The following is a 19,171-nucleotide window of genomic DNA, read 5'->3' on the forward strand; positions in this document are numbered from 1 at the left end:
TTAATCTACTTTAACATCACACTGTGGGCTTGTTCATTAATATGGATTTAAAATCAATATGGATTAAAAACTTATTAACCTTAACCTATTAGCTATGGCAGGGCCTTTCAAGGCGGGAAAAACACAAAACGGCTTTAATTGCAATAGAATTGATTGTTGCTGGTGTTTGTGGCTGTTTTGCTTTATGGCTGTCAGCATAACACCAACTGCAACTTTGTAAAAAATAAATAAAAGAGGCTTGTTCAATAACAAATAATTTCTCCTATTACTTACCCCATTTAAATGTATACCGACAATTTTTTAATTTACAGTAGCCTAAAATGAAACATTTTAACTTTCAGCTTGTTTAACTTAACAGCTTTGCTAGGTAGCTAACACACACCCTACTTTTCAACATTTAGCGTTAGCAGAATAGCACTGTTGCCTCACCACGAATTTTTTTGTACATGTACATAAAAGCATACTTTAGGCTACCACACTTCTTCTTAGTTCGGGACAAAAACCTTATCATATGGGGATCCATAATGAAATGCTTTAAGTGTTTGGTGTGAAGATGAAACTAGCAGTTCCTAGACCTGTCCACTGTGACATGTAGCATAGATTTAAGGCAAAGGTGCAGCTGAAGATAGGTGAATGACCAATGTCCTCAATGGAAATAAAAGACTAAATAAGATTGGGCACCGCAATGACACAAATGTGTGACACTCAAATATGTTCCTGTTTTTCCCTCCACCACTTAGCTAACTGTAAAACTATGTGAGTACAACATTAGACAACAGAAAACCAATGGCAACGTTGCAGGGGAATTACTTTTAAGTAGTGTGGGATTAGCTACACATAAATGCATATATATATTGATAAACCCAGACTCAGCTGAGGTATTTAACTACAGGCAAGGCCATCGCATAGCTGCAGCACGCGCGGCGCTTTATGCTAACTGCGCACGTGGTTTAATGAGCACTTGCGGGACATCTGCAGCTCTTCAGTGAGCGCCCAGTACTGTGAATGAGCTCCTCTGCTACTGTTGTCACTGTTACTGTATGTCCACGTGGTTACCGACGGGGGACTTATAAACATCCCTACAGGGAGCCCGTCCAGCCCACACCAATCAAAGCAATCAAATAGAAACTAACAGGCATCCTTAGATTTACATTAAGATAATGCTCATTATCTACAGTAGGATACACAAAACACGTAAGTGCTGTGAGTGAGGACACTGGGCTAATTGCTTTAGGTGTCAAAAACAGCACTTTCACTGAGTGCGAACACACATTTTCATTTACATCCACGTGACAGTCCCAGCTAGTCTGCATAGGTAAATACCTGCTATTGGTGCTTATACTATACGTCAGACGGCCACCAATAAGTCTTAATATTTTTTATTTGAGTAAATGCATTAATGATGCCATCCATAAATACCATATCTTCACGCAACTTCCAGCTGTCTGATATATAAACTATAGCTGATTAATGCAGCTCAGAAACTTTTGTCACACGCAGTTCTGCAAACAAACACATAAAAGTGGGTTAAACCATTTAACTTGAGTTAGCCGCCACTGCATCCGCGTCTGCACAGGAAAATCATTCGTAATATTCACAATGAAAAGAGACAACATACCACCCGCGATGAATGGGTCTTTAAATGCCTCGATATTCCTCTTCCATTCAGCCTTTAAAAGCGTTCGCAAAATGAAAAGAAGTAAGATCAAATCTAACAAAAGTACTTAGCATAATAAAAGAACTTGCGAACTGAAAGTACGCCAGCAAAAACTTTTCCACTTATAAAAATAGTCATGCACAAAGCGGGGAGAGGGAGGAAAAAGTTATAGCCCGATGACATAACTCTGACTTAAAGCTGCTGTCTGGTCGATGCCGGAGGTGAAAACGAGAGAGAGAGATGGGGGGGGTTAGTATCTTTTGGAGGGGTTAAAGTCATCAGTAAATTATGGAGTGGACTCCTGCCAGCTGGGAGCTAGATGGGGAGGGTGAGGTCATACAATGGGGATTAGGGGGTTAAAAGTGGCCCTTGTGATGCGGAGTTTAAGTGGTATTTTTGAGGTCATAAAATGATTTAAAACTGTCCTTATGATGCTGTGATGCAGTTTTAATTGGTAGCTTGAATGTCAAAGAGTGGGTTATAATCGGAGTCCTGTGATGTCATGAGTGTGTTTCAAAGCAGATGTTGTGACATCATGAAGGGAATGAGGATCAAGACCTTTTAGGTCTGAGGCCCTGTCTCCCTCCTGGACAAATTTGGCTTGCTCTGTTCAGATGAAGGGGAGCAGTGGCCCCAGCTGACAGAGTTCAGGTACCTCAGTTGCCTTTTATCACAAGTGAGGGTCAGTTTTATGATCCACACCATCCTCAGCTGCAGAAAAGGAGTTATGTAGGACTGTGGTGGTGAAAAGGATGAAAAAATGGTCTAGAGGTTTTGATAAAGACATGGTTTAAATCCCCTTAAGAAAAAGCAGTGTATAAAGTTATAAAATGATAATTTATAATAAATAAATAAACAATATTTCAACCATTACTACATCTAACAAAAGGTTGACCAAACAATATCTTTTCAGTAACCAGCCATTGCTCCACTCTGTCCCCACATGACTGCATACGCAGCTTTGGACGTTATGCTGGCAAATGTAATCAGATGCAGGAACTCCAAGGAGTCTGTGCATAATAACATTTGATGCTGGTTAAGAGGACTACACCGACTGCAATTTACTGTATATGAAGTTAAGAGTCAAAACGAAATAGAAACAAATTTTGTGGTCTCACTCTTGCCATAATTATGACTGCACAATACAGACGGTTTTATAAAGCTGTATTAAATGAACAATTTCTCAGATGGGGGTCAATAGACCACAATGTAATCTAACTTTGGTTTGCTACCTGCTGTGCATCTATATGTGGTTCTTTGACATGAAAACGTTTGTGTGTTTCATCTATGGTACATTTACATAAAGTACAAATAAATTACATATCAATAGGCACACAACATGCATACATTAGTCTATGCCTCTTAACAAATTGCTAAAATCCACAATAAAATGCTATTATGAATATTGATCAGAACTGTAGTTTCAAAATCTGTTTAAACATTGAGAACTGAAATTAACAGAAGTAATCATTTCCAAAGGACCTTATGACTGGTAACACAATATGTAACTTCACAGTATAATACACATTCAATAATTAGTGTTATCACTCAGTTATAACACAGCAAATCTTTATTTTTACACCATTATAACACTCCATTGGAGGCTGTTTAACAAAAACACAAAATGCAGACCTTCAACGTTTCTTCTGAGGTACCTGGCCATTATACCATAATACAAAGTTACATAATCTTTTCATTTTGAGTTGTTAAATAGATTATTATTAGACATTATACTGTTTCTCTGACTGTAAGGATTGTGATGCACTAACAAAATCCTTTTGGATAATTTGGATCAGTGTTCACCAAATTGACAGGATCAAAAATCTTTTTCATGGCCACGTTTCTGTATGTTGCGAACAGAAAGTGACAAGGAATTTACTGTTTGGTCACAATATGGTTAAATAACAAGCTTCTGTAGAGTTAAAGCTTTTAAGAATTTAATGACAATATGCAGAAAATAGAAATATTGTACACAAGACATTACTTTAGCAAATGAATCCTTTGTTTTGTTCATAAATAATAGTTAAAGTTGAATAAAACAGGTGAGCATGTACCTGAAATTCTCCCAGACACCTTTATGGTAATAAATAGCTCAAACAGCTTCAGTCACTCAACATCCATCTCACTTGCAACACAAAAGGAAATGTTAGTACCAGCAGATGTGAAAGTGCATGATTGAGGGTGGCTCCAGTGTCACATTCTCATGTGTCAGTGTGCTGACTCCAGTGCTGTAGACGAAATCATCAAATTATTGCAAAAAGGAGGAGTACAAGAACGGGACAAACAGAAAACAGATGAATGCTGGAAAAAGACATCAGAAAAAGTGGACAGGAGAGGAAGAAGGAGGATGACAAATAGTCATATCAAGTTTCATTGGTAGGTTGCAATGAGGACTCTTTCCTAAGGATCAGAGAAAAGTAACATAGGACCGTGTTCTATACAATTTAGGATGCCGCTCATTTTGACTTTAATTTAGCTTTTTCTAGAACAATAGAATCTTATAGCAAAAAATGTATGGAATAGGCTGTTACAGCATATCCACTCGATCACCTCCCACTAGTTTCTTGATTCAGTTTGGTGTACTACTGTGCTGTAATACAATGCTGTTGTTTTATCTTGCAGATGCCCTTCGACATGGGAAAACACAGAATTTCTGTTATACTATACAGCTCATGCCATCACAATTTATTATTGGGGAAGCTCTATTTTGATATACTTTTGGTCCAATATCTCTTGCTTGGAGTGTGAAAAACAGCCAAACAGTCACCAGCACACATCTGTCCAGACAAACATGCCATTGACAGTGAAATACTGTGTGAAAGGTGGAGGACAGATCACTTTCGACCTGATACCTACAGCTGAAGCAGTACAGCATCAGATTGTGGCCTGTTCTTTGTTTGTTAGAGCTTGACATTTATGTCTTAACATGATGGAGCCTGAATGGACACAAACTGGCTCAAACTTCTTATGTTGGGTTTCGTTTCGTTTGGGCTCAGGATTAAAATGATCAGTGAAAAATGCTGTTGACAGTATATATCGGGAGAAATATATTTGGATTAGTTGGGTTTGGCCTGGCTTCAGCTTCCTTTCTTATCTGCTACAAGGAGCCTCCAATATTTGTAGGTAAATCCTGAAATGCATATACACTGGGAATGTACCAACTCCCCTTCCCGCATCACATCACCCCTCAGTCTCATGATGGTTTGGTCCGGTAGTTACAGAGCAGTAGTCTTTATGTCCGCACCTGGAACTTGCCAGCCTTCGTCATGTACTTGATGCCTTTGAAAGGTTTGTACTTCTCACCGTACATGTCCAGTCGATTCACCTTCAGCCCTGTTGAAGGATAAAAATACCAATCATTTCTCTATACACACAGTCTAATGTGCACTTGTGTTATTGGACAAGAACAAACACCAGCAACAAAACAAATCTGGCTTGAATGTTTGAGGATAGTGGGCGGCTCAGAGTGGGGATGTCGACAAATTTATGGACCCTCCAGAGAGATTTAATTAGGCTACAACTTACAGAGGTGTCAGCATGAGGTATTATCATTACATTCGTATGTAGGATTTAGTGGCATCTGACGGTGAAATTGCAGTTTGTAACCATTTGAATACGGCTCGCCTCATCTTCCCCTTCCAAGCGCGTAGGAGAAACTATGGTGGTTGCGAAACTTGCGAAAAATGCCAACGGCCCAATCTAGAACCAGTGTTTGGTTTGTCTGTTCTGGGCTACTGTAGAAACATGGCGGTGCAACATGGCGACCTCTGTGGAAGGGGACCCACTCTCTCTGTAAATAGAAAACGACTTATTCTAAAAGGTAACAAAAACACAACGATTTTTATTTTCAGGTGTTACACCCTGGATCTTTAATGCATTAAATGCATGCTAGTCATATTGCCTTCCATGTTGTGAAATTAGGATTTTAGGCAAAGAATTTTTGGCATTACTTTGCATATTACCTACAATCTTGTATAGCAGCAAAGCAAGCAAATCATGTAATAATGTACGTAAATACATTAAGATAAATACAATCTAAAAAAAAGTATTTATGTGTATCAAAAGTTAACACTGCGATAAGAAACAATTATACTACAGAATATCTTAAAATCTGCTTATAGAGTACATTCTGATGTCATATGAGGAGGTGTATTTATTGCATTTGGCACCATCTAGTGGTCATTGTGTCTCTGTGCTCACAGAATGGACGGTCAGGTGGTAATCAGCTGAGCAGGCTATGTGATGAAAGCTTCTCTTATGTGTGGGGGTTGAGGTCAAATTATTCTCAATTCAAAATATAAAGTGAAAAAATGTATTAGTTTGTGTTAAAATGTGAATCTAACTCACTGGCACAGCCTGGTTGTTGTGTGTGATAATTTAGCAGGAATGTAAACCAAGTGTTGTTTGACAAAGAATCTCAACAATGAAAAACTGTTCCTACAAGAAATGAAGGAATACCTGGAAGGACACAATCATGACTGCGTGAGGATACGTGCTGATGATGATGATGATAAGCGTATGTGTGCGTTTGTACCTGAGATGGCCATCTGTTGGATCTTGAACTGGATGTTGATGGTGGGGTTCTCGTCAGGTTTGGAGGCCCCAGCCTGCAGGCTCATGGTGCCTTTCAGACTGGGAAGCTTCTGTGGGTTGATCTTACCAACATCCCATGACAACAACTAGCCAAAACATCAAGATGGCAATATGAGATCACTAGCACTTTTTCCACAATTTTTCATTCCTATATTCATGTACACTTCCCTTCTTCCTTCTTTTAGGCCTATAAACATACTCAAACACAATTTCTAAGTACCTTTGTGACTGGGTCAAAGGTGTATGTTCCCTGGGAGGGGTTGAGGTTGGCGTTGAGGACGCCCCGGGGCAGCTGGCTGCTGACTAGGACCGACTCCACGGCCTTGCCCATGGTCTGTTTGGGTCCCAGGGTCAAGTCAAAACGTCCCTGGGAGCTTCCCTCCCGGAAGGTGATGTTGTGCTTGACATACACTGGGATCGCCACCAGGCTGCAGAAAAAGCAGGCCAACAAACAACAGGAGTCAGAGTCATATGAGCCAGTGGAATCATTTTTTTTTGTTTTTATGTTTTGTGATTCTGTTGTTGTATTCTAATATTAGGACACTGCTTGAGGGAAAATCCTTCAGACAGAACACATACAGTATATTGGCAGCTATTGGATAAAAAACACATGGATAATATGCTGAAATGTTTCAACTTTGTGCCATAACGTGACATGAACAGATCATGATTGAAAAAAACACTAACTTCTGAGAGCTGACGTGGTAGGAGAGCAACCGGAAACTTCCATCAGGGGGGATGAAGGAGAGGATCCGCTCAGCTTCCCAGCGCTTGAACCGAACACATGGGTGGAAGCTGACATCATCCAGCAGCCGAGGATTCTGGGAGAGAGAGGCAGAGATCATTCCTTTGCTTTTGCTGATAGCTTTTGTATTTCCAGCTGTTTAAACAAATTTCACTTCTTACTTCTAACAACTTTACAGAAAAAAAATCAGTGGAGTCTGGTGGAATCTACACGTCTGTGAAAAGAGGAAGCTCACCATAAATGAGAGAGTGAGGTCAGGCATGCCTGTCAGTTTTACACAGGCATCAATAACTCCCTGAATTTCTGCTGTAATAGTGGAGCCTGAGGAGGAGGGTTGGGGGTAGAGAAATTGACAGACAACAAAAACCATATAAATGAACAACAAAACTGTTTTGAAGGCAGACACTAATAATTGTGGAATAAAGCTGCTGATAACTGATATTTTATACTGCATTTTCTTACAGAAACTCCAATAGAAACTGTTGCAAACATGCAAGTTAATATAATCAAATTACATTACAATGCGCATTAATTGTTATTATGATAAAATATGTCCATACAATGCAATAATTAAATTTATCAGAATCTATGCTATTTCTTTTATAAGCTTATTCTTTTTTTTGTCATTTGCATTTTTCCATTAAGTGATCAGTGGAACGGTAACAGAAATTTAGTCAGAACTAACAGAGTGGCTAAATATTGAAGCAATGGTACAGCAATGATACAGTGAAGTGTCTGACTAGCAGGCTGTTCAGAGCAATACCCGATTTATCGATGATAGCATCGATCTCCTCCACCACGTCAAAATAGGCTTCATTGTTGGTGTATTTGACTCCGGTGCGTCGCCATGGCACCACTGACAGCTGGCCTGTAGGGAGCTGTTCACCAACATTGGTGCTGCCTGGAATACAGACATTAACCAAATGTAAAATAACAAGCACATTTACACATTACACAGAAATAGATTGTTGCAGTAGTTCCTGCCATAATTCAGCCTGATGACTGATATTGATTCTATACAGTGTAATTTTGGCGTATTTGTGACTTAGACCTCATTTGACCTCACATTCATTTTATCTGATGGGATCTCAGTTTTCTGTCTATGAACAAAACATTAATGTTAAAGTGCTTGGTTTGAATGGATATGTTCTTATATAAAATGGTAAATGGCTACATTTATATAGCGCCTTTACCTAAAGCGCTTTACAAGGTTTTTGCCGCTCATTCACCCATTCATACACACACACACACACACACGCACACACACACACACACACTGATGGCAGCAAGCTACCACAAAGTAATAGATTAAAAACACTTTTTTCCCCACCGAGTGACAATACCATGAACTCATCTGCATATAAAAAGCTAATGGGAGATTAAAGCTTAGCTCTTAAACCCCATAGCACCTTAATAAACATGCCATAGTGTACATACCTGTACAACTTGATTTAATAACTGTTCAACCTATAGTGACTTAAGTGTTAATGGGACCTCTTGTGTTTTTAAACACTAATTACCTGGACTAATTTGTCCAGCACCTCACGTACACATGGCACACGTTTTATCTAACATCGCTATCATTATTTAAGACAATATTTAGTTGTCCTCTAAATAGTGAAAGTGCCAAATTCAGTTTGAATTTTACAGGCAGTGTGGCCTGTGGTTAACATGTAAATTGTTTGTACCTGTGATGGTGTTGACCATTGTACGGAGGATGGTAGGAGGCTTAATGAGCTCTTTGAGGATGTTGGACTCTGTGGCCAGTGGAAAGCCGTTGTCCAGCATCTCCTCCAGTAGTTCATAGACCACTACCACATTGTCCTTAATAGCAGCCTCTGTACACACTCCAAAATAATCCTGAGAACAAAGAACACAGGCAGGGTATGGGTATTTAAAGTCAGATATGAGTCATTCAAACTAAACTTAAAAGTGGACTGAAAAATGCAAGGAAGCCTCAACCTGGAACGTGTCGACGACTCTGTGCAGAAACTCAATGACAAATAGAGGTGGCACCTCACTCTGGATGACTGCAACAAAGTAGATGCGATGCCTGAGCACACTGATAAGGTAGTGATGCGGTGTGGGGATCACCGGTGGGACGTTCTCCGGCTCAGTGGCTCGCTCCTGTGCCTCAAAGAAGTAGTCACACACGGAGCGGCTGACCACACTCTTCCAGTGCTTCTCCAGGAAAATGTCCCCGGAGGCGTTAACTAGGAACAGGCTGTGGATCATTTTAGCTGGAGGCTGAGAGGCTAATGATAAAAAGAGAAAACCAGAGCATTTCAAATGAGAAAAGGTTGAGTCTGTATTTTACACAATATGTTGAAAGGATTATAGTACTATATACAAACTATTCAATTATTCAACAGTGAAGTTTGGTACTTTACATATAATTTTAAAATCTCTTACCGAGCTCAGTCTGTATTTTATCAAGTGTTAGGACAGAAAATAAAATAAATAAATACATAACAGCAATTCCATGCCCACTATTGAAAAGACACCCTTTCCTCCTCTCGCATGACACATTTCTTGATGGACAAGTTTTACGCTCTGGATAACGCACAAACACTGGTCATGCAATGTGCTTACTTCAGTAGCAGAGAATGGATCTGTGTGCTCAATATGTGTATGTTTATCGATACAATACAATGTAACTACAGACATGTTTTTTTAATGTGTTGAAGAGCAAGGCACATTTCAGTAAAACTCACGGGGTGTATAAACTTTTTCACAGCAAGACGTGAATGAATGGCCCGTGTGAACGAAGTGTAATGGGTCAATTTAAAAAGGGACAAGATAAAATGTATATATATATATATATATATATTAAAAGGAGTCTCTCTCTCCGTACAGAGAGAGAGTTAGCGTCACGTTATGGTGGAGGGTAATATGACACCGGAATATTCATTAAATATGCGGCAAAGCTATAGAGTTCGGACCGGAGATAACTCAGCGCTACAAGTACCTGAGCAAAATACAGCTACACATAATTATTACCGCAATAAAACATTCAACCAAGTAACTAGCTAGCTAGCTAGCTATATATCGCATACGATCGCATAGCAGTTGAAGGCCTCCGTCTCCATACAAGATGCTACATCAGTCCCTCCTCCTGCCTCAGTCTCATGACAGAGGAAAAGCACCGTCACCCGGTGCAGGGGATGAAAATGAAAATTAAATTAACGATGCTGTTCTGACTGACAAATTACAATTTGCCACTCGAGCACTTCATAAATTGCAATTGACTTACCGAAGACAAATTTTACGTTTTCGCCTCGCCTTTCAACCTTCTTCCCAATGAAAGATTAAGCAACCGTCGTTGCTTCCCGTTAGGTGGAGCAGATCCTGATGCGAGGAAAGATTGAAGAGTACAGCGCACCAATCAGAAGCCGAGGAGACTATAGAATCCTGCCTACTTAATGGAGTCATAGGTCAACAATACGGAAGCTGGTGGCTCGTGACTTGGCTGTGATTGGACCATCGAGGGAGAGCTACAGTAAACACCAGCAAAACTGCCCGCTGATTGGCTTTAAGATGTAGCTTGTCTGACATTTTGTTTCTAGTATCAGATTTCATCTTGTGTTCTTGAGTTCATCTCCATTCAAACAATAGATACAGGGACATGGTTTATATAAAACTTCACTGACAGTCAGAAATGCTTTCCCAGTTAGTCTGCAGCATACAGTTCATTAAACATCTTATTTTGTTATGTAAATAGCAAATCTAATTGTATATACTTCCCCCAAACAAGCTTATAGTGAAATAGCAAAGGCAAATATAAAGGCTGCACAGAGTGCCATGGGATGCTGATGTTCGAGTCATACTTATTTGAATATGGGATCCTTCCCCAGAAAAAAAATGAAAATAATGACGCAATTTTCTGCAATTTTACATACATATTCAAAGACTTTGAGGGGATTATTTTAAAACTTCACTGCAGTTTTTTGAAGATCAGTAATCCCCCGCTTTATATTAGTAAATACTGTATATTTATTAAGAGATTTTCATGTCAATTATTTGTGCTGTTATGGTTATTGAAAATGAGACTCACTTATTCACTCACTTCTACACAATGCAGATTCATTTAGAGAACATACATAATAAAGCCACAGATGAAATTTATTTTTAAAAAGTAACCTATTTTCCAAACTGCTCAGCCTCCTTGAAAGACCCATCATCAACACTGGCCTAAGTACAAATAACCTGTAACCACACCTAAAGTTACACACACTGATATAACTAGAGAGAGCCAAGTGTAGCATGTTCATGCCTATTAACGTCAGTCTGCAAGACTCCAAAAGCAATCCCTAACTCTCTCCAAGTTCACTCCCTAACTGCATTTCATTTTCACACGTTTGAAAAAGGATGGATGCTCTACTAACCACGTCAGCAAGACACCGTTAAGCTGTAGCCTGCAGCACAGTGCTGTGTGCGCGCCTTCCTGCTGCTGCGAACCGATTTCATCCTGCGACTTTTGGAAGAAACCAATACCACAGGGAAAGGGGGTGTGTGACTTTTAGAGGTATGATCTATGACTAGTTAGAAGAATACGTTTGACGCATAATATAAAATGATCATAACTACATATTGTAAAAAAAATTAAATTTAAAAAAAAAAAAAGTATAAAATAAATATACAAATTCCAGCTATCAAAAATCTGGTGGGGCACGCCAGTGATGGCTTATGTTCTGTTAAATTTCTAAAACGTCCTTGTTGAAAAAGAATTACAATATTTCAAACATACCAATATATTGAATATATATGAAAACACATTGCAAACACAGACAAGACAAATAACACTCTGATATCCGCTTTACCACAGTTACCAGCGTCATAACCTTCAGCCATGTCTCAGCTGATATGATTCAAAAGCAGCAAAAGAGCATACCAGTAGAGCTCTATTTGTTTTTTAAGAGCTTCACAAACACGAACACATGGAGGAATGACAACTAGGCGCACAATGAATAAAATGTCTGAGGGTTCACCGTCTGCAGCTCCACCTTCTGAGCCGACAGCCCACACCCTTAAGACAAAGTTTCAACACACACGCAAACAATGCGGTTCTGAGAAATGCCACCCTGTAAATCCTTACAGTAAATGTTAGTGAGGTAGGAGAAGAGCACAGACACCAACAAAATACTAAACTGAGATCTCACTTTTGCCAGTTCATAGCCTTATCCATCTGCTACGACCATAAAGAGCCTCTTGATGCAGAAAAAGCTGAATCTCTGTTGACTAGTGCTGTTTCTGAAAACGCTGCACTGACACACATCAGCACAGTTCAGCTTGTAAATCTGCACATTGCTTAAGCGAAGCCAAGATGCCACTTTTAAATGCACTCAGCCCGTCAGCCTTTCCCCCTGCCAGATCTTCATGGTCCTCCGTTTCTGCGATATAAGAACATGAAACCAGTAATAGAGGTACACGGTGACCCTAAGAGAGTGAGGAGTTATTTGTTTTAGTAACAGAGGTACGTGTGGACCCAGCGTGACGAAGATGCTGAAGCCAAAACGCTGAGCTGCTGCATCTTCACTGCTTTTACCAAGGACCTGCAAACCAATCAGTCCAGTCAAGACCTTGTCATTCACAGCCCATTTCCCACCTGATAACCACCTGACTGACCCCCACCCCACCCCCACACAAATTCAAGGAGGCAGTCTATGTCTTTGGATTTTGTTGGATGTGGAAGTGGGTGAGATAACACTCTCACATCAATGCTTTTTGATATGACATGCTCACATTCTAGGGGGACACCTAGTGGCCACAAGTGGTCAAAGCTATTCCATAAGTGACTGAACTAAAGCCTCTAAGTTCATTGCTAATGTTTGCTAACTATGAGGTCAAATTGATCAATTAATAACTAGTGGTGTGAAGCTTTGTGAAACTGAATTTCTTAAAATAAAATGGAATCTGGTCTTTCCCTTATCTATTTGCTACTTATCAGAATAAATGACACCCTAAGCTCATTTTTTCACACTTGGATTGTTGCTTATTTGGTATTAATGTTATGAAGAATACTCAAGAAACAAAGTTTTCAGGGGCATTTAAATAAATGTACACCATTTGGAATAAAGTCTTTGCTGCTTTTTTTGCAGTACTACTGCCTGACACCACTATTTTGTCTGATGTATGTAAGGTTGTCAAAATTTGTCCTGTACCTAATGTGTAAAACTTTCCTTGTACTTAAAAATGAAAAGCAATTCCAAACAAAATATTCAGTTTATACAAGACAGTTCACTATTTTGGAAAACGTGCATGGTATTGAGTATAATTAAAGCATCTTTGTCCCTTTGGAGCAACTCTCGAAGGAGTGAATTGAGAGGACGACTACTAGAATTTAATTGTAGAACTGACTCAGATGAAACTTTAAAAACCTCAAGGAAAACATGAATGGCTCAACATAATTTATTTTCATTTTATGTTAAAATGTACAGAGTTCTTTGAAAGTACTTGCTAAGAAAGAAAGGAAAAAAAACAGAATAAATGGAAATACATACAGGGACAGAGTAGAGTTGAGGCCGCTGAGCGCAAATCAACCTTCACTGTGTGCCCAGGTGTCACTCCTCTCTTTATTTTGCGCTCTCTCTTAGCATACAACGCAACATGTACAATTACAAAGGATACAAAAAGGGAAGCGATATAAACAGACAGAAATATACTGAGCTCCTTTTTACATGCCTCTTAAATGTAAGGAAGTCATCCTATACACACACACACACAAGTAAAAAACAAAACAAAAGAAAAGAATGCCAAGTGACCTTTAGATATTTGTATTCCTTTTGTTTAAAATAGCATTAATATACTACACAAAGATAGAAAAACTCTAGAGATGAGATGGAATGGAGAGGTTAAAGGCATCTTAAAGTCACTAAAAGTGAGTGGTAATTTTTTTAAATTTTGAATTTCTTAGTAATTATTACCCAAGAGGCGAGCTAAAAAATATGTATTGTTTTTTTTCCTGAAACAGAAGTGAAAAAAATGACAGTACCAATATCAATGTCAGAGTTTCCTTTTATATTATAGAAAAAACATTTTCTCTACAATAGGTTTTCTAAAGTCAAAAAGAGTCAGCTTGTGTCATAAAAGAAAGCTGCCCAGTCTGATAAAATTCAGAAAGAAACAAAACAAAAAAGCACAGAACAGAACAATACACACAAATAAAGTATGCAATGTCAGGTCTGTAACAAAATGAAAACTCCTCTTTTGACTTTGAATACTGGTACATGGAGCAACAAGGTCAACCGTTTCACCCTTGCCAGTTGAACGCCATAACCAACAGGACCTCGAACACTCACCTCCGACCCTGCTTTTATGAGTGTGCCTCTATGTGAGGGCCAAACCATGCACTAGATCAGGCATTTAGGCACACCTTTTACAAAGGCTAACTGTCTACTGCCATATTTCTAGCCAATGGGAGTGCAGAATTTTGCAGAAAAGAAAAATACAATTACAAAAAAATATACAGTTTTAACAGAATACACCATTCAAAAGCAGACTCCTCGACCTCTTAGGGTCACTAACACTTAAGGAGGGGAGGTCAGCTATAGTTAACTGATTTTCCTTAAAGCAGTTAAATACAAACCCCACCGTTTGTTCTGCATTCCCTAAACTGCTAAAAAAGGCTGACATAGTACACCGTCTGTCAGTGGAGTGTGGACAAGAACAGCTGAATGTTGTACTTTCCTGAGCTAGCCACCAATTGGAGACAGCTAGCCAGTGTGTGTTTGTGTGTGACAGTATGTGTGTGCTGGATATTGGGAAGTACCAGAATATTTACATCTAAACGTTTTAGAGTGGCAGCAAACTGGAAAATAATGCTACTTGTTTCATTTATGGACATATAATAAGACCGTAACGCGCTTGTCTCTTCTGTGTCTTTGCTGTTTTTGGTACAACACCGTCCATCCGGGAAGACAGAGACTCTGGAAACAGCTCAGCACCTCAAACATCGAAGGCCCCGCTCCTCTGCTTTTCTGGAACTGGGTGAAAAGCCGTCTGACCAAGTGGCCACGAAGATGTTTGGGTATTTCTGAGAGAGCAAGAGGGTGTATCACCATTTCAGAATGCCACACATATAAAGACCAAAGCATATAAGAGGTCGGACTGCACACGAGTATTTCAAAAAACAACAAACAAAAAACAACAACAAAAATAAGATTCAATATTATGTTTAACAAAACAAGAGTCCGCCTACAATGTTTCATTGTCTCTTTTTTCAAGGTAAGGCTTCCTATATCAATTAAAAGATTGTGTGCATGGTTGAATATATTCAGTTTTTTCATTCGCAGTCTGACAAAGAAAGGTACTCCTGTATTGTCTTTCTCTGTGTATCTTCCTCGTCATTCTTGTCCTCCCCTACTCTCCTCCGGCACATCATGAGGAGGAGGAGACTCCTGGGCCTGTGTGAAACCACATTACAGAGGACTGTGTAAGCCTGGCCTGAAGCAGCATAGCATGACAGAGGTCCATGTACACACCGCAAGCTGGAATCCTACCGACTTGCTCCCATACACAGCCAGCTGGGAGGGGAGGGGAAACGAGCCCAAATAAAAAGGGACAAAATGACAACATAGAAAAACAGGAAACCCAAAGACCCTATCTGTCTCCAATCACCTACATTCCCTGGTGCCTGCCATGGCACTGAAGGGAAGGTGAACAGGAGTAATGGACATTTAGAGTACAGCGAGTATCAGCTCTGGACCCATGTGTCCTTTTTCAGTTCTTAGCTGCTCATCTGCTCATGTAAGGTGACTGTTTTGGAACACCAGCATAGCTGTGATGGGAGGGACCAGTGTACATCATGTTGCTGTGGTGATTGGGCTGCATAGGCTGCTGAGGGTAACCCTGCCCTCCCATCATGCCCATCTGCATTTGCATGGGGTACTGAGCTGGCTGATTCATGTAAGGGGGATTGCCGTGATAACCACTGTTCATCATGGGTTGGGGCATTCGGTAGCCTGCAGACATGGCATTAAGTGGTGTCATGTTCATGGAATTGTATGGTGCCGGCGTGGGCATTAGGTTTGGCATCATACCGCGCTGCACAGCCAAGGTGCGTGGTGTGCCCTGCATGGCCACGGCCCCTGAGCTGCGGCCATAGAGCTGCTGCTGGTGTGGGGCTGGGGCCAGCTGTTGAGTGGCTTTGGACCGGATGGAAATATGGCCTTTGACTGTAGCCATCTGGCCCTGTAGCCGCTGCGTGTGCGGCGGGGGTCCCAGACCGATGTTGGTAGTGGGCATGTTGCACTGCAGCTGCAGGGAGCCCAAGTTCATGGAGCCAGAGCTAAGGTTAGGTGGTGGGGTCATAGTGGGCTGGCCCTGAGGGAGGGGAGTGTGGGGTGACGGGGCCAGCCCGGGGTTGGAGAGAGAAACACTGGTGGCGTAGGAAGTGACAGAGGCTGAATGAGAGTAGGGCATGGCATGGGGGTCCATGATGGTGTTTGTGAGCTGCTGGAGTTTAGCCAGGCTGAAGGTTGCTGATGGCTGGGGGTAGCCCCCTGTGCCAAAGTCCTGACCCATGCGCTCATACAGGGTACGGCCCCCCCCTCCACCTCCGCTCTCAGGTATCTCCATGATCATGGGTGTAGAGGCGAAGCCATTGCCCATGCTACACTGGGACAGGGCCTGCTGTTGTTGCTGCGGTGGTGGTGGTGGAGCTGATGGCGGAGGCTGAGGGTTGGGGGCTTGTTGCTGCTGCTGAGGAACCTTTTTTTGAGATTGCTGCTGTTGCTGCTGGTTGGTGCTAGGAGGCCTCTCGATCACACCACAGCTCTGAGGAGACTTAATGCCACAGCTAGGGGTGTTTGATGGCGGCGGGGGTGGTGGGGGCTGGGGCACAGCACTGCCTACATTACTGGCACCTGGTCCACTGTTGGGAACTGGTCCTGTTTGCTGGATGAGGCTACAGCTGCCCATCGCTAGTTGGGATCCTCCAGTTCCTGTAGAAGATGTGAGGCTGGGGGCTGGCACAAAGGAGCAGCTGTTAGACTGGGAGGAGGACGGGGTGGCCGAGCTTGAAGAAGAGGAGGCTGATGACGAGGAAGCTGTGGAAGCTCCTGCAACTACAGCAGCTGACAATCCCCCTCCGTTCCCCCCATTCCCCGTTCCATTGCCCCCTCCGCCCATGGTGGAGTCATAACTGCTGGGGTTGTCATAGTTCTCTGTAGTGCTCTCTATGCTGCCGAGGTCACTGAAGCCACTGTCCACCACCTGCTGCGAGTGGTCGGACACAGACGGCACATCCATCATTGGCGACGTCTCCATATTCTGCTGGGAGGGGGCAGACAGAGAACTGGGATGCTCTGGCGTGATCTGGGTGTACCCCCCTCCAGCACCACCACCACTACTGCCCCCAGTTCCAGTGGGGCCAGGTGTCCCTCCCCTCTGCCCTGCTGGTGTTGTGTCCATGATGCTTGAGGGCAAACCCGGACTGTTCACTGAGCGCACAGATTGACTGGGCAGGGGCGGCACTGGGGGATTAGGGAGGGGGCTGCTGTGTTGGGAGGCCCCACACTCCTCCACTAAGGCCAGGGCCTCTTCCTCGGCCTCCCCTGTGTGGCTGTAGCTCTGCAGGGTCCGGCAGGCAGCTAGTGTCTCCTCACAGTCCTGGTAGGCCCCGTGGTGTGGCTGGGGTTCAGTCTCTTCGTCCTGCGCTTCCCCCTGTGTCAGGGACTGGACGGCCTGCATAGTCTCCAGGTCCAGCTCATTGGAGTGGTGATGGGGGTGGTGTGGGTGATGGTGGCCCAGCTCCTCTTTGAAGTCAGAGTGCTGGTGAGGGTGGGAGTGCGGATGTGTGTGTTGGGGTTCCATCAAAAGCGTGACGTCCTTGTCGTCCGGGTGCAGAGGCTGGAGCGCCATGGGCTCAGAGGGAACAGACATGGCCGTAACAGTTTCCACTGCCGCAGCTGCTGCAGCAGACTCCTCCTGCTCTCTGCGCCGCCTCTCCTCCTGCTGTGGGTCGGCTGAGGAGGGCCGACACTTGGCCTCCTGCACCTCCTCCTCAGCCTCCTCCTCCTCCTCTTCTTCCTCCTCCTGCTTGCTGACATAGTCCCGGGCCACGCTGTTCTCCATGTCTAAAAAAGCCTCTCCACCTTGGGGTTCTTCTTTGACTGGAGGAGAGCTTGCACGGGAGGCAGGCTCCTCCTCGTCTTCATCATCATCATCTTCATCTTCAGAGTCCTGACTTTTCCTCTTCTTACTGCTGTTGTTGCTCTTGTCCTCCAAGTGTCCGTCACCTTCATCATCTGCATCATGGTCTTCACTGCGCCTGCTTCCTGAACCTGGTGTGACTGCTGCTCGCCTGTTGATACTACCGCCACCCATGCTGCCACATTCCTCTTCCTCCCTCTCCTCATCGTCTTCTTCCCTGTCACCCATATCTGTATCCTGAGGCCGGGACTGTGGGGCCCGGGGCCCTGAGGTGGAAGAAGGGGACAGCAGGGGACGGGACGGTGGACGGCTGGGTTTGTCGTCCTCCCAGACTCTTTCAGTCTCCTCCTCCTCATCCTCTTCCTCCTCTGGCTCAGAGGTGGGAGGTGGTTTAGGGGCAGGCTGTGGTGGCTGTCGGAGGGCGCGGTTCTTCGGCGGTCTCCCTCGTCTCTTGGGCACCTTCTGCTCAACAGGCTTAGGGAGATAGTCATCTTCTTCATCAGAGTCTTTCGGTTTGTTGTCTCTGTCAGTGTTGGTTCTGCAGACTCGCTTACTGTTACGGTCATCTGTCTGGAGCAGCTGAGGATCTTTATCCAGCTGCTGGTCCAACAGCCTTTGTCTTTCCTGCTCCTGCCTCTCTGCTTCCTCCTGGGCCCGCTGCAGGTACCAGCTCCGGGGCTTGCGGCCAGGCTTCATCTTGATTTTGGGGGGTGGGGGATCCCCACTTTGGGCCTGGCTGTCTGCAGTTGCTCGTTGGTTGGGCCCACTACTAGGTGGTTTTCCAGGTCCCCGTTTCTTCCAGTGCAGTGGTTTGCGGCTCTTTCCCTTGGGCCAGCCTTTCTTCTTCTTGACTGGGACCTCAGGGTTGGCCGACATGGTCTCTGATGGAGTTGCTGGCAGAGCAGCCACAGGCTTCAGCACAGGTGTTAGCTCTGAGAGGAAGCAAGAAGATGTTGCCAGTGTTAGATTAAGCTGCACACATACCTATGTATATACACACCAATAATTACTAAATCCTGCCAATT

At 42.9% G+C, this 19,171-nt stretch overlaps 3 protein-coding genes across 7 annotated transcripts in view; all 3 read right to left on the reverse strand.

Moving 5' to 3' along the window:
• The window catches only part of tet3 (tet methylcytosine dioxygenase 3), a 48,151-nt gene extending 46,173 nt beyond the window's left edge, over window positions 1–1,978 (reverse strand). For both annotated transcript variants that reach the window (XM_044196986.1, XM_044196985.1), the window contains exon 1: window positions 1,619–1,978. The gene's annotated coding sequence lies outside the window, so the exon portion shown is untranslated. The remainder of the gene's footprint in view (window positions 1–1,618) is intronic.
• Window positions 1,979–3,205: 1,227 nt separating this feature from the next.
• Window positions 3,206–11,427, reverse strand: ap3m2 (adaptor related protein complex 3 subunit mu 2). Of its 4 annotated transcripts, XM_044196994.1 has the most exons (10): window positions 11,381–11,427; window positions 10,249–10,343; window positions 8,958–9,250; window positions 8,684–8,855; window positions 7,759–7,896; window positions 7,231–7,316; window positions 6,938–7,071; window positions 6,471–6,678; window positions 6,192–6,336; window positions 3,206–4,990 (listed from the first exon to the last, which is right to left on the reverse strand). In XM_044196994.1, the coding sequence occupies exons 3-10, from the start codon at window positions 9,228–9,230 to the stop codon at window positions 4,890–4,892; spliced, it is 1,257 nt and encodes a 418-aa protein (XP_044052929.1). In that variant the 5' UTR covers window positions 9,231–9,250; window positions 10,249–10,343; window positions 11,381–11,427; the 3' UTR covers window positions 3,206–4,889. The 4 variants fall into 4 exon arrangements, with proteins under 4 accessions (XP_044052929.1, XP_044052930.1, XP_044052927.1 ...); XM_044196995.1 differs by lacking the exon at window positions 10,249–10,343 and having other exon boundaries at window positions 11,381–11,403; XM_044196992.1 differs by lacking the exon at window positions 11,381–11,427 and having other exon boundaries at window positions 10,249–10,390.
• Window positions 11,428–13,387: 1,960 nt separating this feature from the next.
• Window positions 13,388–19,171, reverse strand: part of kat6a (K(lysine) acetyltransferase 6A) — a 31,729-nt gene continuing 25,945 nt past the window's right edge. The window contains 1 exon segment of the mRNA XM_044196984.1: window positions 13,388–19,078. Coding sequence (XP_044052919.1) covers window positions 15,729–19,078 — 3,350 coding nt within the window. The 3' untranslated portion in view covers window positions 13,388–15,728.

Source organism: Siniperca chuatsi, linkage group LG5 (genome assembly GCF_020085105.1).
Source record: "Siniperca chuatsi isolate FFG_IHB_CAS linkage group LG5, ASM2008510v1, whole genome shotgun sequence".
NCBI classification, from domain to species: Eukaryota; Metazoa; Chordata; class Actinopteri; order Centrarchiformes; family Sinipercidae; genus Siniperca; species Siniperca chuatsi.